The sequence below is a fragment of the Felis catus genome, chromosome B3 (assembly GCF_018350175.1).
Source record: "Felis catus isolate Fca126 chromosome B3, F.catus_Fca126_mat1.0, whole genome shotgun sequence".
NCBI classification, from domain to species: Eukaryota; Metazoa; Chordata; class Mammalia; order Carnivora; family Felidae; genus Felis; species Felis catus.
Genome location: NC_058373.1, coordinates 93196432 through 93220857, shown reverse-complemented (window position 1 = coordinate 93220857; position 24426 = coordinate 93196432). Strand labels below are relative to the sequence as shown.

Genomic DNA, 24426 nt, shown 5'->3' with positions numbered 1-24426 from the left:
GGACTAGCTTAAATGTTCCTTCTTTCTGCCCATTAAAAACATAGAGAAAGGAAAAAAGATTGGCTCATAAATGAACCTCTGGGGAACACTAATCAAGATGAGGGCAACACGAACAGTCTTAGAGGTCAGAGAATCAAGAGAGAATAGTCATTGTGTTTTTTTGTTTTTTTTTTTTAATAAGATAAAAACAGGGAGACAAACCATAAGAAACTCTTAAATACAGAAAACAAAGTAGGGGTTGCTGAAGGCGAAGTTGGTGGGGGGATGGGGTGGTTGGGTGATGGGCATTAGGAGGGTACATTTTGGGATGATCACTGGGTGTCCTATTTAAGGGATGATTCACTGGGTTCTCCTCCTGAGGCCAAGAATACACTGTATGTTGACTAACTTGAATTTAAAAAAAAATAAAGTCAGCCTTAACAGCCTTAAAAAAAAACTAAAATGAGGGAAAAAAAAGAGAGGATAGTATCATGAAATCCAAGCAATTTAAATGTATCAAGAAGGAAGAAATGTGACTAAAAATGTAAAATGCTAAAGAAAGTTCCAGAAAGATAAAGATAGAAAAGTGGCTCTTAGACTTGACTATATGGGGAACATTTGTGACTTTTGGTGGATTGATTTCAGCATAATTGTAGAAATGCTACATTATAGCAGATTGAGCTGTGTATAAAAAATAAGGGAATAAACTGTGAAGACTTAACAATCTTGGCTGAGTTGAGAGAGGTAAGGCAAGCACAATGATAGAGTCAGGAGAAGTTTTTGTTTATTTTGTTCTGGAAGAGAGAGACGTGAGTATGTTTCTGTCAGATGCCAGTAAAGAGGGGTAAGGTAAAGAGTACAGGACAGAGGAATGGTCGCTGATGGAGCAAGAGTTTAAAGGAAATAGGAAGGGGTTGGTACCAAAAGCAAAGGTAGGTTTTAAGTATAAGAAAGAGAAATTCCTTTATGTTCCAAGACCAGAAATGAGGATAAGTTTGCTGGAGTGGGGAGGGGTGGGAGAAGGAGAAGGGGTTTAAGATAGATACTATCTAGTAGCCTGTTTTTCCCTTTAGCTAGTAAAGGAAGGAGGTCTGCAAAAGAGGGAAGTGGAGACTGGGTAGGTAGCTTAAGGAAGTTCTCAGGAAGCTCTGAGAACAGTGTTGTTTCTATTTACACAGGGTGTCATAAGGATGGCAGTACATTAAAAGTGTTTTTGACTAATTATGCAAGTACATTAAATGTTAAATGGACTTTTAGCCAAACCACTCATGACATCACTCACCTCAGTGCTCTAAGTTACAGGTCAAATTCCAACAAAGAAGCTCTCATTACAACTAATGATTCATTTGTCCTCAAAGATTATAAGAACTAATGCCTTTATATCTTGTATCTCTGTTTACCTAGAAAAATCATCTCTGAAAATCCATCATCAAAGCTGAACTCTTATTATCATTGAGAGGTTTTTTCTTACACCAGTTATCCAACACTAACTGTGGGTCCAGTAATTCCATTCTGACACTATCCAGAGTCAGCCCAGACCCCACTGCTTAAAGGCATAGTTTCAGAAGACTGTTCCCACTTAAGATGCTAGCCACAAAAGGGGATGCCCAGGCTACCCACAATTCTGTAGGGAGGACTGAAAATTCAAGGGTTCCCACAACACCCCCCTCGAGTTTGATAATTTGTTAGAATGACTCAGAGAACTCCGGAAAGTACTTACTTACTATTTCCAGCTTTTACAAAGGATACAACTGAGGAACAACCAAATGGAAGAGAGACATTGAGCAAGGTGTGGTGAAGAAAAGAACAGCACTTCCATGCCCCCTTTGGGCATGCCACCACCTTTTCCACCACCCCCACCCCCTCCCCCTTTCCCCCCAGCATTTCAATGTACTCATCAGCCTGGAAGCTCTCTAAACCCCATTGTTTAGGGAATGTAATAGAGATTTTGTTATAAGGGTATGATTGATTAAATCATTGGCCATTGGTGATTGAGCTCAACCTCCAGACTGTTAATTACATGGTTGGTACCTCTGGCTACCGCTCCCATGCTGAAGCTATCTAGGTGGCCACTTGTAGTCACCTCAGTAGCATAAACTCAAGTGTGGTTGAAAGGGGCTCATTATAAAAAACAAAAGATATTCTTATCACTCAGGAAATTAAGTTTAGGAGCTCTCTGCTAGGAACCTGGCACATAACCCAAATAGAATTTTTATTGCACCGTTATTGTAGGTTCTGTATATCATCTAATTTAACTTTATTGCCCAGCCCTCTTTTTTTTGACTCCTCAGAGCTGTCTGCCATGTCCTATAGAATTTATATTCAGTCATAAGAAAAATCTTTATTTTTAACTTCTTACTCTGAAATATGACTGATGCTTACGGATACTGTTTTTGCCAGAGCCCTCTCAAAACCCATTTTGTTTTCCCATACCTCATGTATCGCAGGTCCTAAAGGTTGAGTAAGTGTTTTCTTTGTTCCTCATACCCAATTTTTTTTTATTTCCCTTCTCTCAAAAATCTCAACTCATTCCAAGTGTTTGCCATTGGGTGATATCATTCGATATCCCTTCTTATTGTCAACATCTGCTGTCCCTTTAGTAACTACATTTAGTAAAGATTTTTATAGCTGGCTTACATTCTTGTTGATTTCATCATCCCCGTAGTATGATCCACAGTTATTCAACAACTTTGCCTCTCTCCTTGATCTCACTTCTAACAGTCTTTTCTACCTTGCCTTGGGCACCTATTCTCATGATCATACTTTCAACTTTGTCATTACCAGTGACTTCAAACTTTCAAAATCTTGGTTTCACACATTCCATCTCTGACTAGCCAGCTTATTTATTTCTTGCCAGCGTATTTATTTCAGTACATCTACTGCAATTACTTTTTGTCACCTCAAGACTTTTAATCCTTTGGCCCTATAATCAGAAAACTTTATTGCTCACCAATCACTAAGTGTCCTCAACTTCACTCCTTACCCAGCTTAGATGCCAGGAACATCACTGTCATCATCCCTTTGAATACACTCATGGCTCCCTTGCCCTTCTTTCCTTCCATCATACTCACCTAGTTAAAATTAGTTCTCTACTTATGCCCTGGCTGCACCTGAGCAGTGAAGCACACATAATACCCATCTTAAATTGTGTCACTTGGGGCCCTTAGCACTCTCAGCAACCCCTTTACTTTCCCTAACCAGTTTACTCTTTGACTCCCTTCGAGGACTGTTTTATACCTTCTCTTCTCTGCATGAAAACATCCAAACCCCCCACCCTCACCTTCCAACTCTCAGCTGATGACTTCATCTCTTACTTTACTGAGAAGATAGAAGCAATCAGAAGAGAACTACCTCATTTTCTGATCTCCAGATCCACCAAGTTACTTCTAAGACCATTCCCTCCATTTCTCTACTTACTAGCTTCCATTCCTCTCCTCTACACAAGGACTCTGCTCTTGCATGTATCCCATCTCTCTCTTACATCGCCTTCTCCCGTTGTACTGCATCATTGCCATCAGCATGCAGACATGCTTTGGTTTAAGTTCCCAGATTAAATCAATCTTCCCTGAATTCCATGGTCTTTCTCTGCTTGTCCTTGTAACTGCTTCGTGTCTGTTTTACTCTTTATAGTAAAATCCTTAGAAAAGTTGTTGATATGCACTGTTTTCACTTCACCTCCCATTCTCTCTTGAACCACTCCAGTCAAGACTTGTCCACACCACCCCACTGAAACTTCTCTCATTAAGGTCAAATAATTCCCTGATGTATCATTCTCATTGGAACAAGTTCATATTTTTAAAACAAGCAATATAACAAAACTGTATATAGGCATTCAATGACTGTTGAATGAATGAATGTTCTTTGGTCATACTGAATAGAAAACATATTTTTATGCCATTGCACTATTGAGTTTGGAGGCATTGAAATGAAATGTGTATACTTGCAAGAGGCCATATATAATAAGCATGCAGGATATAAAGAATAAAAACCCAAGTACCTATCAGCCAGCTTAAGAAATAACTGTTAACAATACCTTTAAATTCCCTTGTGTCCCTCCTGTCCCTCCTTGGTGCATCTCCTTTCTTCCCCTAGAAATAACCACTATTTTGAATTTTCTGTATATTATTTCCTTGCCTTGCATTGTAATTTTCATCACATATTTATGTGCCCCAATATAGCATTAGGTTTTACACGTTTTTATCTAAATGCAGCATATGTATTCTTCAGAGATGTGTTTTCTCACTAAATAGTAAATTTATGAAATTCACCTGTGAGATTGCATGAACCAGTAGTTCACTTAGTTTCATTGGTGTATGGTATTACAGTATATGGATATAATATATTTTCTTTCTAAAATGAACATGTTAAATATAAAAATTAGGTAAAGTGTTACATACATACAGAAAAGTGCACAGATCTCTAGCAAACAGCTCACTGAGCTATCACAAAGTGAATGTCACAAACCAGTTCAAGAAAGAATATGATCGACACCAGAAACCACCCTGGAGTTTGCCCTCCCTAAAGGTAACCACTATCCTCATTTCTAATCCAGAAATTAGAAATGTTTTTGAACTTGTTATAAATGAAACTATACAGAATGTATCCTTTTGAATTGGACTTCTTTCCCGTGACATTATATGTGTAAGATTCATTCCTGTTACACATACCTATAATTTATTTTCATTGTTGTATTCTCTGATATGTCACAATCTATCTGTTTTATGGTTGATGAACATTTGAATTGTTTCCATTTGTTGACTGTTACTCTGCTATGAACGTCATATATATACATGTGTGTATTTCTCTTGGGTATATATCTAGGAGTGGAGTTATTCAGTCATAGGGTGGATATACCACATCTTAATTATCCATTCTCCTTTTGATGGATGGTTGTGCTGTGCTGCTGTAAACATTTCTGTACATATGTCCTGGTGCAAAACTGGCTATAACAGGCATTCAGTAGCGTAGATCCATATGAATGAAATTGCTGAGTAAGAGCATTTGTGTATCTTCAATTTTACCCGGTAATGTAAAATTGTTTTCCAGCATAGTTTAACCTGTTTACACGCTAACCAACAGAGTATGCATTTCTTGCTCACATTCTTGCCAACAGTTACTATTACCTGACTTTAAATTTTGGCCAGTCTGGAAAGTGTGTCATAGTTTGTTGTTTTAATTTGCACGTCCCTGATTATTAAAGAGTTTAAACATTTTTGTTTTTGAGCTATTTTGATTTTTAAAATTTAATTTTTTCTGCTTATTCTTTAGTGTGGAGATGTACTTTCCTCAGAATGACTCTTGGATTGGTTTGGCACCCCTAAACATTCCTCGCTATGAATTTGGAATATGTGTTTTAGACCAAAAAGTGTATGTTATAGGTGGTATTGAAACTAATGTGCGTCCTGGCATCACTATCAGAAAACATGAAAATTCAGTAGAATGCTGGAATCCTGATACAAATACCTGGACTTCTCTCGAGAGAATGAATGAGAGCCGAAGTACCCTTGGAGTAGTAGTACTTGCAGGAGAACTTTATGCATTAGGTGGTTATGATGGACAATCTTACTTACAATCTGTAGAGAAGTATATTCCTAAATTAAGAAAATGGCAACATGTGGCACCAATGACTACAACAAGAAGTTGTTTTGCTGCAGCTGTGTTGGATGGAATGATATATGCCATTGGTGGGTATGGTCCTGCCCACATGAACAGGTATTTAACCTAATGAAGTTGTATATGCTTGTAGATTTTTTTTTTAAGTATCGTTAATAATGATTCATACACAACTTGTATATATGAATGAACTTCCTTTTTTAATTTTCAAAGTAATATTGTTAGGCATTTGGGAAACTTAATCTGCTCCACTAGTATAATTGTAATTGTTTTACATGATGATTTAATATAGACCTAAGAAATCCCTCTTATAAGAATTTACATTCATTCATTTAATATAATTCGGCTAGATTTTAAAATTCAGAAATCTGAAAATAAGATGAAGTTGGACAACTTTAGATTTTGAGTGCTGAATATATATAAATATGCATGTGTGTGTATAAATGGTCTGTTATTGCATTGCTTAACAGAATAAAAAGTGAAAAATGTAATTTCTATATGCTTATATATTATAGTGCATCATAAACATATATAAAGCTTTATTTAATTATTCCTTTTTGGATTCTTACTCTATAATCATGTGTGTATCATTATGTACTTGAGTTCTGCTGGAGTCCGAATTTGCAATTTCTGTATTTTGTAGTATTCTCTGAATAAAGGAGAAAAATATACAAGAAAAATAAAAGCATAAAGTGACTGCTTATATGGAAAATTAATCATAATTCTGAACTGTTGTTGAAAATTGATGTTCTAGAGATTTTATCTCTGATAGTAACTAGAGTGGTGTATGTTTTATTGATTGTGAGCATTTGATGAAAGAGTATGTTGTGGTTTGTTAACTGCGTAAGTAGGGGCACAACAGCATTTCATCTATAAATTTTTATTTCTTTGTAAGCTAAAGTATTGTTCCATTTTATTTGCGCCTTTATTTGAAGGAAAAGTCTTTGGGGCACAGACATGCATTTTAATCTTTGAAAATGTGCTGGCAGAAATTTATAAGATAAATGGTTGAGTATTCTATTGGGAGGTAATGATCTTCAAGTTTAAGTTGTTAAGTTTATCAACTCTTCTTGTCCAGTAATTGTGCTCTAATGGCTTTTATTCTGGTGTTCTTTCAGAAATATTTATAACTTAGTCTATATTCTAGTCAGTCTACAGTCTGGTCTCTGTTCTGAACTCCAGAATTAGGCTACTGACTCTCAAATGCTTCAGGCTTTCTTGAGAAGTTAGGTTAGGACCAGAAGGAGCTCAACAAGCCTGCCTTTGTGCCCTTCAGGGCAAATCACAGATTTAGAGGCCTTCTGGGATTTTCTAGGAAGCTTGTTTTGGACATTCTGATTTGGATATCCATAATGCAGCTTGGAAATGCCAAGTGTTATCTGGAATGCAGACTTTACTTAAATCCCTGAATTCTCCTAAATCACTCTGAGGTTACTGCAATGTTTACTTTACAGTAAACCATGAATTCTATAAGACAAAAAATTCCTCTCCTTTCCTTTTTTTTTCATCTTCCCTTTCCTTAGCTCTTTGAAAGATCCTTAGTGTCCTTAGAAAACATCTATAATTTGGGATGTTCAGAGTCTTTTCAGAACATACATATGCATTTGACTTTATTCTTACATGAATCCTTTGAGGTTAGATTATCCCCATTTTTGCAGGTGAGAGGAAATGGCTTATCCAGGATTACACATACCCAGAGTGTTAGAGCTTCAGTTCATTTAACCCTAAGTAGACAGCATTAGTACTTGAACCAAGGTTTTCTAACTCCAGAAGCTCCATGTCCTTAATACATCTTGCTGCTTGTATGATATAAGGGAATAACGTACTGTTATTTTTGCTCTCAGTTCACAAGGTAAGCTTTTATCCCTGCAATTTTATCAGCAAAAAGTAAACATTTAGGAAAACTATTCTTGTTTTATTTGACTTTTTGCACTTTTAAAACTATGGTAGGTTTTAATTTTGTTTTGGTAGGAAGAGTGGCACAAAGAATATGTGAATTAATTCTTTCTTTTGTGAATATTTGCAGTGTGGAGCGTTATGATCCAAGTAAGGACTCCTGGGAGATGGTTGCATCTATGGCAGATAAAAGGATTCACTTTGGTGTGGGTGTCATGCTAGGCTTTATTTTTGTGGTGGGTGGACATAATGGTGTCTCACATTTGTCAAGCATTGAAAGATATGACCCTCATCAAAATCAATGGACTGTGTGTAGACCAATGAAAGAACCCAGAACAGGTAATAATAACTAATATCTAAACATATAGGGTAATATTTCTTATAGAAGTGATGTTCTTAGAATAATAATAGGTCCTTGGAATAGTAAGAGTATTACTTGTCCAGCCAAAAAAAAAAACTTCTGTGCTCGACTCGAGAGACAAATGATTCAACAAAATTAAATAGATTTCTTTAACTGTGATTTTAATATGCCATTGTGCATATTATCATTTCTTATAGTTGGGAGAACACATTTTTAGAAATGGTGGGAATAGAATGTATCTTACAGAAACTCCTCTGTCCATACAACAAATGTCATCTTTTTAAAAATGTTTATTTAATATTTATTTTGAGAGAGATTGAGCACAAGCGAGTGGGGCAGGGGCAGAGAGAGAAGGAGAGACAGAATCCCAAGTAGGCCTCTCGCTGTCAGTGCAGAGCCTCATGGAGGGCTCAATCTCATGAACTGTGAGATCATGTCCTGAGCCAAAATCAAGAATCAGACGCTTAACCAACTAGCCATCCAGGCCCCACAAGTGTCATCTTTTTATGTTACACACACACACCCAGAATCTTTGCATTGTTTTGTTTTTGGTTTTTTTTTTATTGTACGTCAGTCTACATGTTTGCTTTCAAATGTTTTCACCTACTGAAGGAGTTTGAAGATCTAGAAAAGGTTAGATTTCAGTTCCCAGAGAAAACAAAAACAGCTTTGAGGAAAAGAAGGAAATTATCTTTGAACCCAAACTCAAATCATATTATTTTAAGGAGAAAGTTTTAAGTTGCTGATGGAAATGCTTCCTTGCATAAGAGGGAAAGCCATAAAATAATCAGAATGTGAGAAAACATTAGGTAGCCATGTTCTGTTTAGAACTGTGTAAAACAGTGTGTACAGTAGAATTTTTAAAGTCTAAGTTATATAGTTCAATACATGTTTCAAGTATTTGAAGACATTTAAAAACCTGATAAAGATGAATGCTTTGTTGAAAAATATATACATATAAATTGACAAAGCATATGGGAAGACATATAATATAGTCTTCATATTTTTCTGTGGTAGAGGAGAGGGAGAATAGGCTTAGGGAGGAGAAGTGAAGGAAGACTTGAACTCTTGCTTTCATGTTAAGGGATTTTTTCCCAGTAAGTACATATGGCTATATTGTTTGTATAATTAATAATAGGTTATTAGAATGTATTTTAAGAAAACATTAAAATACAAATTTATTTTTAGTGAGAAGTCTGCTTCATGGTTAACATGTTTTTTTCCCTCTTTTTACTCACCTTTCCTAGGAGTTGGTGCTGCAGTAATTGATAACTACCTTTATGTAGTCGGCGGTCACTCAGGGTCTTCCTATCTGAATACTGTGCAGAAATATGACCCTATTTCAGATACGTGGCTGGATTCAGCTGGCATGATATACTGTCGCTGCAACTTTGGATTAACTGCACTTTGACAAGTGTGGATTTGTGGAAATAGTGTGGTAATGAACCTTGTGCCGCATGAAAGGATGCCCAATTTTCTGAAATCCAAAAGCTACATTACTTTCTTATTAACTTGAAATGGCATGAAGACTCAAAGTTCTCTTGGGTACTCTGAACTGATAAAGTAGCTTTGGTTGCTCTTGATTACATAGTGAATCAATAATTTAAAAAAAAAAAAAAAGAACTTGCCAATTTAATTGTGCACTTTTTCCCTCCTAATACTGGGATAGAGTCGTTTTATGTTCATAAGTGTACATGTGGAGAAAATCTTGCTGCTTAAAAAACAATTTAGCTCTCCCTCTTACTTAATATATGCACCATGATTTCCTAGGATGAGAGATGCTTCAGTGTTGGAGTGTATTGAATGACTAGACAGAGCGCTGAAACTGTCTGTTGGATATTAATTCATATGCTTCACATTTTAAATAAAGGGCTGCTTTTTTGAGGGGGGTACTGTTAAGGGTTGTAAATTATATACCATAGTGAGTCATCTGGATACTCTTCCTACTAAATGGCTTTAGGAATGGGGATATAAGAAGTTTGTAGAACAAATGCTTTTACTATCATGATATTTGGGCGCTCATTTTAAGAAGGCAGATATTTGCTCTTTATGCCTTCTTTCTATGGGCAGGTTAAGGCTGGATGAATTTAGCTACCCACCTGTGCTATACTAAGCATGGATAGAAAGAGTTAAGCATATCAGTTTCAGTTTTTTTGTTTTTCCGTAGTACAGCAGGCTTCCCAGTGTTGATGTAAATATTTGACAAATGTTCAGTACATTCTAAGTACATACTGATTTTTTTTCATATATCCTTATAATCATTTTAGTTTTTTAAGACCTTTGGTTGCTTTTTCAAAGTGTTCAGATATAAAAATGGTGCTAACTGTAGGATATATAACAAGGCTATAATGTTCTTTTGAATGTTCAGTATGAGATATGCATGATAGTATGTTTTGATAGTATTTTTTCTTTTTTTTTCTTTTTTTTTTTTTTTACTGGCTTGGTTCATTTGTGCTTATTAAAAGTGTTAGCAGTTATGCTAATGTTAACATCCAAGAGTCATCTAAATGGCCTGTTATACTTTTCATGGTTCCTGAATAGTGATTTAAAGAAAGATGCATTTTTTAATCTTCTTTCTCCTTGTGCTAGATATTATATGTCCTTCTTAAAAACAAATATATGCATTAAATATGAAGCACTAGGCAGTTATGCATTACTTTGTACACTTCTTAGGTAATTGAATATTTTACAAAGTTACTGAGGAAAACTGGAACTCGATGTTTACTTGAGTAATGGTTGTAAATTTGGTTCTACTTTGACTAAAGAAACAAGCAAGACTGTTTGCTATAGCCAGTGATAGTTTATTTAAAATTAGTGGTTAGCTCATTTTGTTTTAGCATGTTTTAGTAAATACCTGTCAGTCTTGAACCTATTACTTTGCATTTTATTAGGATGTCGGTACTTGTATTTTTGGTACTGTAGTTGTGTTGTTTTCTTTTCCTTGATTTTTTTTTTTTTAACCTGCCTGCTATCTCTCTATAGTCTCTGCAAAACCAGTGTACATTTGTTTTCTAAGAAAAAATTCATACTGCATTCTTAAGTGCCATAATATTCCAAACTATTGTTAAGAAGCCATTTGTAATTATAAAACATAGGTTCATTCATTAGCAAATATGTTATTTTTTGGAAACTATTGCCTGGCAATTTGCAGTTTTTCTTGTTCTTCCATAAACTGCCAGTGTAGATTTAAATACATAGTGCAAAACTACATAAAATCACCTTTAATCATGTAAGTAGTATGCTTTATGAATATTTGCACAGATTATAAAACCTTGCAAGTGATTTTTTAGTCTCTTACAATTAAGAACTCAACAGAAGTTACTAATAAAATTGACAGGCTGAGTATTTTCTATGTTGCTTGTTTGAATAACATAATGATATATAGCAATAACTTTTTAATTGATTTGAATAAATCTATTGAATAGAAACAAGGTGCACTATTGTGATTGGCCTAGACTTTATTTAAGGAAAAGCAATTTAAAATAGATTTCATTACTTAATTTTAAATTCTCAACTCAATCTTTTTTCTGTTTATATTATTAAATGCATTCTATTATACTATTTTAATCTTCTATCCCCAGAAGATAAGGGAATTTGAAAGACAATAGAAATTTATTTTAATTGTAAACAGATCTGTACTATACATGTTAACAATGTTTTACTCATGTGTTATCCCCACTATCAAATTGTTATTAAACACAGAATCACTTGGTAAATTAGACCAAAGGCATATATTGATCATTGTTTTGGAAAACTCAAAACTTTATCTTGCTAAAGACTAAATGTGAAACATCTTGGGCAATAGTAGAAACTGTATACCAGAGAAAAAATTATAAAAGCCTGTAAAAAGAAAGAAAACAACCCCAAACTTTTGAAATAACTAATTTTGGGTTTACCAAACCTATGGTACTATCCATAACAACCAGAGGTATTGTAACCTGACAACTGATAACTTTACAGTAGACCTTCTCATATGGATTTCTGAGAAGTTTCATCATGAATACTTTGCTGACAGATTGTGAATTTAAAGTCACATGTTTTTCATGTCAAAACTCATCAAAGTGTTTGCTTATAAATGATATTAGACATAATTTTATACACTCAGGCAATGGGAAGAAAGCTGTTTAAGATTGCCCAGAAATATTTTGGAAAAAAAAAGGTGACAATGGAAATAGAAATTATCTAATCACCTGGAAGATAATTGCCTTCCATAATTATGATGACTTAATCTTGTAGGAATGTTTGGGTATTTAATCTTTGTTAAATATAGTAATAGAACTTAAGTGATTTTTAATGTAGCCCAAAGGATGTTTCCATAGGTTATTGCGAATAATGTTTTAAATATGAATGAATATCAGACTATAGAAAGTGATATCAAATGGTAGGAAAATGGCATTAGGTTTTGAAAAATTATTTTGCTAGCTTGACAAATTATGGAGGGTCTACTGTATGCACGTGGTATTGTGCCAGATTCTGTCAGGGCTAGAAATATTATAAATAGTAGATACAGTCTTTTCACTCAGCGAGTGAAGCATGGTGAGGGAGACCTGTACCCAAATAACTATTATGGTAAAGTATGAATCTAATTCCTTATAACCAATATCACTAGAAGTGATTAGACACCCAGTTTATGTATAAACATTTGTGTCCTTTAGTGTCCAATTAGGTTTTATTGACATGTAAAGAATTATAGAAAACCTAATGTTTATAGAACTCTAAACTTCCTGGAATTGGATAATATATTTTCTATTAGAAAAACAAAATTGTAGAAACTGCAAAAAAATTATTTACTATATTACAAGGCTCTGGCTAACATTGAAGAAGTATAGGTACCTATAATGCTGTGTTTGTTTTCAGTTTTGGTGTTGGATTTCTGGTATTGTCACCTAAGTGCTCATTTTCAGGAAAATCAGATTCTACAATAAATATACTGCTTAAAAGTTCAATAAACTTGTGATAACCTCTATAACCTCTGTAGTCTGAAAATAAAGAAATTAGAAGATGTCACATGTCAAGTTAACATCCAGTTCTACTTCTTAATCTTTTTTTTTCTTTCCTTTGTAAAACAGCACTTTAATTAGACCTGGTTTAATTAGATACATTTATTCTGTGGCTGGATACATATTGGATTTTCACTTACAGTATATTAATTCAGTGTTGATACACATTTGAAAAGAGTAAAAAATACATTGTTTCAAATACTATAGGTTTACAAGTTTTCTTACTGGTGTGAATATGGAGTCAATAAAAATCCAGTTTACATCTCTGTAGAGAAAAAAATTGTTATCCATATGTCTTTTATATTTTACATATTTAACTAGAGATAATTTATTATTAATTTTGTCAACTTATCATGTGTAAGTCCCGTTTATTTTAAAATAATAAGCAAAAAGTTCCAAGTTTGCCTTAAAATACAAGTGAAATTAAAGAACTGGATGATAATGCCTCTATTTTTGCCTTATGAATTGTGCTGTATCATAAACCAGAGATGGTTTTGATTTTAACAGGATTCTGAAATTTTGTAGATGTAGAGTACTAATATTTGTACTCTCTTGCAAAGAATGTGATGTAGTTGTGGATTATGTTAACGTTTAAATGTTTTTGTAAATGTATCTTACCTCTGAATATGTATCTTTTTAGCATCAGGGTTTTATTTTTGTTTACATGGTAAAGTGGCATTTAACTTGTTGAAAGCTGTATTCTTTTGTCTTTTATTTTAAAAGTTCTTTGTGTGTACTGTTGTGGTGATGCTCTGTAATGACTATGGTTAAATTTCATTTAATGTGAAATGTTTAAAATAAATTTGAGAAACATGACTTCATATGCGTCAAATGTTTTGAACTGACCCAAGCTGACTTTGTCGTTCTCAACTTTTAGATGCTTGTTGGTAGGCAGGTAGTGGCCACAAAAGTTGAGGTGGGTATGGGATAGCTAATCTTTTACATCCTCATTACAAGATTATAATGGAAACGTGTGTCGTGCTAAATTCTGCCACATGTTCAGACACTTATTAAAGAAACATTCTTTAGTAAAGCCAGCACAAGAGTTCAGTCTGTAAGTTCCATGCAGTCCCAGCTTTCTCTCCTTTTAGATGCCTTAACTTGCCTTGTAAGGGGTTTACTTGAGGCACACAAGGCAACATTGCAGAGGATTCTGTTACGTTTATGGCCAGCATCAGGTAACCAGCAGTCCTCCTACGGGGAAGGCTCTGTAAACAAGGGATTAAGCCCCAGGTGCCATCTTTAAGGAATTTGTAAACTATAGGCCTGAATGGATTCAGGTAACCTGTCCATGCAAGGATTGGAAATATCTCATATATTTAGGCAATCCATATATCTTGAAACTGTTAACTTCACCAATAGGAACAACTTTTTGATTTCATGTTATTCTGTGAACCACTATTCCCCAACAATGTCCCTGACATTTAATACACTAATGGGCAAAACATTGGATGTTGGTCAAATTATGAATAACTGAAGTGTTTGTAGCTGCCTTGAATATAGGTTTCCTGGTTAAAATATCAGCTAACCATCCGTGAACAGCATTCTTAACAGGGCAACTCCTAGAGTTTAAGTAGAAACTTAACATATATACTGAGGTATTTATTATAGATGACAAAATATGCAAATAAGCACTTTAGGAGTACCTATTAAAATACTGAAATTAAGATTTCTTGACTGAATTGATGCATATGAAGTTTGGTTTGTGATGTCTAAGACATGCACCGATAGCTTTCGTATTACCCAGAAGTCATTGCAAAATCTGTCAGCAGACAGTTATTAAAAGCTTAGTATGTGTAGGACATGATAGCACAAAGGAGTAAAGCCATATTCTTAATCTACTTGAGGAATTAAAAATACACCTAATTTTTCCCCCCAGAGAGAGAAAATAGAAGACAGTGATATCCTGGCAAAGCTCAAGCTGTACCTCTTGTGTTCTTTCATAAAATTACTGGATGGTTCTCTTAGTTGGGGCCAGAGCAGTAATGGGAGTAGAAGTTTCAACTTTAATTTGGAAGACTGTGATGAGTGGATTGTACGATAGGCTCATAACGGGATGCAAAAAGCTATTACAATGAAGAGTCCAAACTCTTTAGGCATAAAAGGAAGTTCTGTGATAGAATACTTTGTGAGTTTTAATGTGTTTTCCAGGCTTCCTTTTTTTTTTCATTTTTAATACTAATGGAACCTCCATATACCCATCACCCAGTTTCAAAAGTTAACCTTTTAGTAATTAATTTTGCTAATCTTCATCTATTCACCCTGTTTTGTTTTTTTTCTGGAATATTTTTAAAGAGAATCCCAGACATGCAATATGACTGATAAAGAACTGAGACTGGGGGCACCTGGGTGGCTCAGTCGTTGGGCGTCCGACTTCGGCTCAGGTCATGATCTTGTGGTTCATGAGTTCAAGCTTCGCGTCGGGCTCTGTGCTGATGGCTCAGAGCTTGGAGCCTGTTTCAGATTCTGTGTCTCTCTGACCCTCCCCCGTTCATGCTCTGTCTCTCTCTGTCTCAAAAATAAATAAAGGTAAAAAAAATTAAAAAAAAAAAAAAAGAACTGAGACTGCATCTCTAAATGATAGTGGACACTTAAAATTTTCATTCTCTAAGCAATTACATTGATAATAATCTCACTTAAAAATTTAATACTGCTGTAATACTTAGTACACAATCTATATTCAGATTTCCCTGATCTGATTTTTTTGTTGTTGTTGTCGGTTGAGGCAGGATCTAAAGGTTTGTACTTTGCGTTTGACTGTTAGCTCTTGAGTCCCTTTCAACCTCTACCAGTCACTGTGCCAGTCTCCCTTTTCATGCCATATACTTGTGAACAAATGAGATCATTTGTCTAGTAGCTTGTCCCACATTCTAGATTTGGCTAATTGCTTTTTGTGGTATTGTTTAGCTATTGTCTTAGTCTTCAAATTTCTCATAGTTGACCATAGAGTCTTGATTAAATTCAGGTCTTTTTTTTCTTCTTCCCCATTCCATACCTTCCTTCCTCCCTTCTCCCTTCCTCCCACCCTTCCTCCCTTCTTTCCCTTCTTTTTTTTTTTTTTTTTTTTTTTGGTAAGTGTAGTTGATGCGTATTCTTCCTATTACATTGCATCTGAGGTACATTATGTCTGGTTATCCCACTATTAGTGATGCTAACGTTAATCATGGCTTTCATTTAGGCCTTGTCAACCTGACCCCTCCATTATCAAGTTCCCCATCAAATTCTTCACTTGATTGTTTTTGCAGCTATTAACAACTAACAACTACTGCCAGATCCATTATTTTTTCTTTTTATTTTTTTTACATTTATTTTTGATAGAGACAGAGCACAAGTGGGGGAGGGGTAGAGAGAGAAGGAGACACAGAATCTGAAGCAGGCTCCAGGCTATGAGCTGTCAGCACAGAGCCTGATGCAGGGCTCGAACTCACAAACCGCGAGATCATGACCTGACGTGAAGTTGGATGCCAAACCGACTGAGCCACCCAGGTGCCCCTGCCAGATCCATTATTATGTTAAGTTGCAAAACAGTGATTCTCTGTCATTTTTTTTCCTGCATTTATTAGTTGGAATCCTATAAAGGAAAACACTTCCTTATCACGTATTTGCTTACCCTGAGATAAGTCCTATAAGGAAAGGTTGGGGAAAATATTTGATTCATTCTCTTTTCAATCTTTAATGAATTGATGTCCTAGAAACCTCTAAAGGTGATCAAGTATCATGAACTTACCATGTTTTATATATTCATTTCAATATGTGTTTCAATTAATAGGCCTTAGTCCAGTGGATACCTCCATTAAGTTCCACTGCAAATCTTGCTTTTAAAAAATTTTATTAAAATTATTTTGACATGATTTTAAACGATGTCAAACTTATAGAGAAGTTGTAAGAATAATAGAACTCTGAAATACCTTTTCCAAAGTTCACCAGTTTTTTTACCATTTTGACACTTGTTTTATCACCTTTCTCTTATTGTTTCGAACGATTCAAAAGTAGACACCACACATTATGTTCTTTTATCCCTTAATACTTCAGCATGTATGTCCTAGGAATAAGGATATTCCTTCTCTTATGTAACCACAGTTCAGGTATCAAATTGAAACATCATTGTGGTTTGGCTCTTCCACATTTTCTTCCTCAGATCTAGAACCAGCCATTTCGTCAAGGGTCCCTGGCACTTTTTTGCTGGGAAGTGGTATTTTAGATCCCAGTGTTGTGCTGGTGGTACTTTCTGCTACTCAGTTGTTATTGTTTATAGGCTATTCAATAGGTAGAGTCAGGAAATGCTTCCTTTTTTATTTCAAAAGAGAGAAAAGGGATTTTATTTAAATTCTTGGATTTTAATGTTTTTCTTAGCCTGAAAATCTTGGTTTCTGTCAACATTAGCATAATTACCTATTTGATTTATCTTAAACACACTTAACAATAGTTTTAAAATAACAGTGATGGCATAAATAGGGCCAGCGAATGCAGTTAAGAGTCCCTGTGATTCTCTTTTGACCTTAGGATATATTTCACAAGGGTAAACGTTAAAAGCACTGCTTTTAGGAGTGCCTGGCCAGCTCAGTTGGTAGACCATGTGACTCTTGATTTCGGGGTTGGGAGTTTAAGCCCCATGTGGGCCTGGAGCTTACTTAAAAAACATTTTTAATGTTTTTTAACTTTATTTATTTCAAGAGAGGGAAGGAGAGCGTGAGCAGGGGGGCAGAGAGAAAGGAAAGAATCCCAAGTGGGCTTTGTGCTCTTAGAGCAGGGCCTGAAGTGGGGCTTAAACTCATGAACTTAGAGATCATGACCAGAGCTGAAATCAAGAGTCAGATGCTTAACCAACTCAGCCACCCAGGTGCTCCTAAAAGCAATGTTTTTAGAGTTAAACAAAATATTTTTATTTGAGTAAAGCATGATTGATTGGTATACAGTTAAGTTACTCAAATTCAGGTTTTAATATTTAGGTATATGTATTTGGATGTAATTTTCTTTTCTTTTTTTTTTTTATATATATGAAATTTATTGACAAATTGGTTTCCATACAACACCCAGTGCTCATCCCAAAAGGTGCCTTCCTCAATACCCATCACCCACCCTCTCCCCCCTCCCATCCCCCATCAACCCTCAGTTTGTTCTCAGTTTTTAAGAGTCTCTTATGCTTTGGCTGTCTCCCACTCTAACCTCTTTTTTTTTTTTTCTCCCCCTCCCCCATGGGTTCCTGTTAAGTTTCTCAGGATCCACCTAGAGGGAAAACATAATGGTATCTGTCTTTCTCTGTATGGCTTATTTCACTTAGCATCACACTCTCCAGTTCCATCCACGTTGCTACAAAGGGCCATATTTCATTCTTTCTCATTGCCACGTAGTATTCCATTGTGTATATAAACCACAGTTTCTTTATCCATTCATCAGTTGATGGACATGTAATTTTATTTTCTAATTACATAAAATATTTATTTGATCCTGAAGTTGAAACTATATGAGATGATGCATTCCCAGAAGTTTTGTCTGCATTTCCATATTTTCCACCCTGTTCATTTTTATTCCTCTATAGGTAATCATTTTTATTAGATGTTGGTTTCATAGAAAAATAAATATACCCCTTTCCCTATTTCCTTACAAAAAAGATAGTATATTTTCAACTTTTTTTTTTCTTAATATATTCTGGAGATTCCATATCAGTGTATGGAGATAATTCCTAATCTTTTTTTTTACAATTGCTTACTACCTTACTGTGTGGATATACTACAGAACTTTGAAGTAGTCTCCTGCTGATGGTCATTGGGTTGTTGCCAGACTTTTGCACTTATAAATAATGTCACAATGAAAAATGTCCTTGTGCATTTGTCATTGTGTGTTTTTGGGCATAGATTTTTAGAAGTGGAATTGCTGAGCCAAAGCATAGATGATATATAATTTTGCCTGCTTTAGTTACTTCAGGCTGTTACAACAAAATGCTGTAGGCTGGGTGGCTTATAAATAACAGAACTTTATTTCTGACAGTTCTGGAGGTTAGAAGTCCAAGATCAGGGTGCCAGCATGGTGGGTTCTGGTCAGACCCTCTTCAGGGTTGCAATCTGCCCACTTCTCATTGTATCTTCACATGGTGGAGAGTAGAGAGGAATCAAGCTCTCTCATGACTTTTGTTAAGGACACTAATCCTGTTCATGAGGGCTCCATCTTCGGGACTTCATCTAATCCTAATCATCTCCCAAAGGCCCCAATTTATAATACCATTACAAGGAAGAGATAGGGGTTCAGTATATGAGGGCTAGGGAGACAGAAACATTCAGTCCATAAACTTCTCAATTCTTCTAAGAGGTTGCATTTTGCATTCCCATCAACAATAGACAAGAGTATCTCATATGCTGTTTTATTAATTTACCTACCAATGGTCTTATTGGCCTCAGGTTCTTTTCGGCTCAAATTATGTATAACATTAAAATATAATGAAAGAAAGGAAGCTTCTTATTTTTCAAGTATATGAAAATCTTTAAATCCCTTACTAAGTAAGGCAAGATCTACATAGGGATAGACCAATCACTTCTGTCATCCCAATCAGGAAGAAAGTCTTTTAAAGGATATTCTTGTGTGTGTCCTAAGGAGGGTTAATAGTTTGAGAGTAACATGCTGCCTACTGTGCTAATGAGGCCAGTTAAGAGTTGGAAGTTTATATAGGCAGGGGTGTTAGAATCTAAGAGAGTAGGTGGTTCCCAATGAATAGAGGACTATGTCTCAAAAACTTTTAGAGCCAATGGCAGATAAACTATTTTGGACAGTACCTGGTGGATAAATGGTTTTGAGCAGAAATAAGATGTGATATTTCATAGGTATTATTTAGTATCGAGGGAAATTTAAACTATTTACTTTCCTCCAACATTTGTACTTTTCCTTTGTTTTTGCATTTCAAACTAATTCATGAATTTAACATTCTTTTACTCTTTTAATATTATAATTTTTTTCCAAGAGCTTAATTGCCACAGAAATACCAGCAATTATTTTCAGCAACAAACTTGAGATATTCATACAGATGTTCGTTCATTTTCTGCAGTAGCACTACGTATCTACTAATTTCATTTCTTAATAAAATATAGAAAGAGGAATCAACAATAATGGTAGATAATACTTTCATGGTGCTTACTCTCTGCCAGGCACTAAGTTCTAATCATAATCATTAAATCCTCCCACAACCTTGTGAGATATATTCTATTATTATCTCCATCTTACAGTAGGGAAACTCGGGAACAGAGGGGTTAAATAACAGGCCCGATGCCACACAACCAGAATCCAAGTTTGAACCCAGGCAATCTGCTTCAGAGTCTAGGTGTTTAACAGGTATACTCTTACCTCTCTCTCCTTGACAGCATGAAAAATTAGTAATTGAGAATTGATAATAATAGGGATGATCCAAGGCGCCTGGGTGGTTCAGTTGGTTAAGTGTCCGACTTTGGCTCAGGTTATGATCTCATGGTTTGTGTGTTTAAGCCCTACATTGGGCTCTGTGCTGACAGTGTGGAGCCTGCTTGGGATTCTCTCTCTTTCCCTCTCTCTACCCCTTCTCCACTCACACATTCTCTCTTTCAAAAATAAATAAACTTAAAAAAAAAAAAATAGAGATGGTCCAGTGGTAATGTGATCATATGAGATTCACCCGAAAGCCTACAATTCCATGAACTTTCTCTCGGGTGAAAAATGTCAATTCTGAATCAGGTCTTCTGGCATTTCTGTAAGCTCTTTAGGGACAGGTGTTCCTAATCCTTTCCAAAAAAAGAGGTGAAGAAAGTGGAGGGGAGTGTGGAAACTACAGGAGTTGAGGAAGTAGATGACGAAACCTGGGAGTCAATTTGCAAATATTATTTGAGCTGGGGTATTGTTGGCAGAGTATAGCCAGCCTCATCAAAGATGTTATCCCCAAGCTGTGAATGTGTACAGTGCCAGGGGGCCTGGGTGGCTCAGTCGGTTAAGTGACCGACTTTGGCTCGGGTCACGATCTCATGGTTTGTGGGTTAGAGCCCCACATCAAGCTCTGTGCTGATAGCTCAGAGCCTGGAGCCTGCTTCAGATTCTGTGTCTCTGCTTCTGTCTCCCTCCCCCTCCCCCTCGCCCCCCTCCCACCCCCTCCCGCCCCAGTCTCTCTCTGGCTCTCTCTCTCTTAAAAATAAACATTAAAAAAGTTATTTTAAATGAATGTGTACAGTGTCACAGAAAGAAAGGAAAACTGGATTTCCTTCACCCAAATTATAAAGTAGGTTAATATTTTAAGGCCAAAAAGTTCAGGTATGGTTCTTTCTCTCGGTTTCTCACGTTCCATACTGAGGAGCTTCTGCCCCCTGGTGTTGATGTAGAAAAACTGCAGGAGTTGGGAATGACCCCCCCCCCCACTTCCTGTCCCTCCATAAGTCCACTTGACAGCTGATTCCCCAGGTATTGAAAGAAGACCAGTCCCAATGGTTCTCTCAGTTTCCTCAAGTTTCTTCCCTTCTACCAGAAGTAGAAAATATCTGACATTATTAATCCCATGGAATACTTTAGCTACAATAAATTCCTTTTTAAACTTGATGTTTGAAATTTGTTTTCTCTTTAATTTTAGGATTTATAGCTTTCTAATGGAGGTTAAAGGTGGTTAGGCTTTGAAGGTAGAGGCAGAGATAATGAGACCTCACAATTACCCTTGGAAGCACAAGTTAGGCAATCCTTAGTCTTTTTCCTCTACAAACCTCCTCCAGGGATGCTAGGCAGGCAACTGTGGAAGGCCCGTTTCAAAGACCTCACAGCAGATATCATGTAGAGCTACCCTTCCTCTGTACTCTCTCTGTAAGCCTGAGGTACTGCCCCTGCCATAGCACTTCCTTCCATACAGTCATCATTGATTCACTCATCCTTCCCTTTTTCTAGACATGTACTTGCCTCCAGGGCATAAATAGTACCCAATTCAACTAGCAAATAGTAGATAGTATGTATGTATTATATAAATGCTTCAGAGAATGTCTGTTATTAACTTGTTCTAGCTTGTAGCCCCTAAATCAACCTTAGCCTGCTCGGGTAAAAACTTCTCTAGCCAGCCAGTTATGCTCTCCAAACCTTAACCTGGTCTCTCCTTGAGCTGAGCACAAGTCAGCTTTTCTGTGCTTCCTGCTGCCTCCTTTCCTCTTCTTTTTTTCTGACCTAAAATTCCCAAATGTTGGGGATGCAGAACTATTTATTGTGCCTGCTTTTCACAAACTCCCTCGCTATGCTTTCTTCCTACTCTACCCTTAAAGCAAGCTAATTATGCTCAGTCTATTTTAATCTTTCTATTTTAATCTTTCTTTGTTATACCATTAGATTAACAGAGAAACAAAATCTGTTTAGCTGTATCTGTTTCGGGACAATTTATATCACCAGGGCCTTGCTTCCTGACTCTAGCACCTGGGATACTAGTTGTGAGATGTTGGTAGAGGAGTGTAGAGAAATGACATCCTCCATAAAATAAAATAATTAGTTCTTGAAGGTTTGGGAAGATGAAAGCTTCTAAAGGCACGTGTTCAGGCAGGAAGAAACGTCTGAACAGGTGGCCACAGCACTTTTCTTCAGAGTCTTTACTTTCCTCTCATGTTGGTAACTTGTCTTACCACTATGCTGGCCCCCAGGAGCATACACTTCTTCAAAGCCCTAACTCCCTGGCTCTTGATTCTCTTTAGTACTATGAGGCTATGCTGGACTTTTCAAAAAGGCTTTACTAGTGTGAACTAATGATCACTGGGTGGAGAAATCATGGATGATCATTTTCTTCTTTATTCTTTTTTGGATTTACTGATTTTTAAATTGGCTTATGTATTATTTTTATAATCATATTAAAAATGAGAGTTTGCAAAATTCAAAGGGAAAACAAGCAAGTCATGAAACTGTAAATAAGCATACAAACTATTATGGCTAACTTGTCTCCACATTTGCTCTCCAAGCTGCTCTTCCATTCCACATCATTTTTGAGGGTCCTGCTGGGGAAGCTCACTTTTTCAAGTGATAGTCCTCTTGATACCTTGCAGAAGACGTCACTGAGAAAACAATGGATGGACTATGGAACTGATTTCTCACTAAGGGTAAATAATATAATACACATTCTTGGTAGAAATCAGCATGTAAAGAAATCACCTAGCTCCAGAGGCCTCCCCATTATCTTCCTCCTCAACTTAAGGTAAGAGTCAAATGTTGTTTTTTTTGGGATCAAATTAAATTTTAGGCTGTCTACATGACCAGATAGTGAACCCTGGGGCCACTTGGGTGGGTAGGAACCCCTGTTAGTAAGGCATCAAGTCATTGCAATGAATTTCAAAAGCTGTGTGATTGTAGCTTTTAAGGCAGAAAATTTTGGTGCTTTTAAATGTTAGAGCATTGACAAAGGAAAATGAGAATATAAATGTTTGCTTTGGCTGTAATTCAGCAGCAATAATTGCAGTCATTTTTGTATGAACTGCTTACCCTTTATGCCTATAGCACACTACAATTATTTTCAAATAATTAAATATCATTTAATCATTTAATTATAAAACTAAACTGTTGACATGCTCATGTATAGCTTTTTGTGTCACAGGAGTTATCTGCTTATATAGCTTAGTTGTTTGTTCATACTCTAAGAAGGAAATGGAACATGGGAGTCACCCTAGTAAGCATGCCTGTGGTAGTTATCTTTAGTTTATCCTCATTGGTTGGATCAGATCCAGTGACAATGCCTCAGATATTAAATCAACCCTAATAATATTTGAAGGATAAATATAAGATTATTTGCTAAATTGGGGGTAAAAGGTTTCTTTTGCTACAAAGAACTTGGACATTATTCCTTAAATTTGCTTTGTTTGTACCTTATCCCCCTTTGACATAGGCTGGGGTTTTAAAATCATTTTTGCTCTTCCCGTAAGTATCGTTATGGATTTTGGCATTTAAAAATGTATTATTTCCTATCTTTCACTGCCCCCTGCTTCAGTATTCTGATTTTTCTTTTTTCCTTAATGTTTATTTTTGAGAGAGAGAAAGCAGGGAGTGGCAAAGAGAGGAGGACAGAGGATCCAAAGTAGCCTCTGTGATGACAGCAGAGAGCCCAATGCAGGGCTTGAACTCAAACTGTGAGATCATGTCCTGAGCTGAAGTCGGACATTTAACCAACTGTGCCAACCCAGTTGCCCCTGTATTCTGATTTTTTAAATTTTATTTTTGAGAGAGGGAGAGACAGAGAGAGAGAGAGAGAGAGAGAGAGAGAGAGAGAGAGAGAATGTGGGGGAGGGGCAGAGAGAATCCCAAGCAGGCTCTACATTGCCAGCACAGAGCCCAACCTGGGGCTCATTCCCACTTCATGGGATCATGACCTGAACTGAGATCAAGAGTTGGACAGATGACTGAATGAGCCACCCAGGTGCCCCCTCTGTATTATGATTTATCTAAGGATGTTTCAGGTTATAAAGAATTTTCCATACCTTCACCTTCACATTCTACAGAAAATGCCATTTAATTATTTTTCACCCATTTTCTACTTACTATTTGGTCAGCAGGGGATAATTGCTTCTTTCTACCAACCAACCACTACTGTAACAATAAACTACTTATTATCCTTAAAATCCA

At 36.1% G+C, this 24426-nt stretch overlaps 1 protein-coding gene across 8 annotated transcripts in view; it reads left to right on the top strand.

Moving 5' to 3' along the window:
- The window catches only part of KLHL28 (kelch like family member 28), a 35346-nt gene extending 21681 nt beyond the window's left edge, over positions 1-13665 (top strand). For all 8 annotated transcript variants that reach the window (XM_003987603.6, XM_019832971.3, XM_045059870.1 and 5 more), the window contains 3 exons: positions 5248-5691; positions 7619-7827; positions 9097-13665. In XM_003987603.6, the coding sequence (XP_003987652.1) occupies positions 5248-5691; positions 7619-7827; positions 9097-9260 (817 nt within the window). In that variant the 3' untranslated portion in view covers positions 9261-13665. The remainder of the gene's footprint in view (positions 1-5247; positions 5692-7618; positions 7828-9096) is intronic.
- Positions 13666-24426: the final 10761 nt, after the last annotated feature.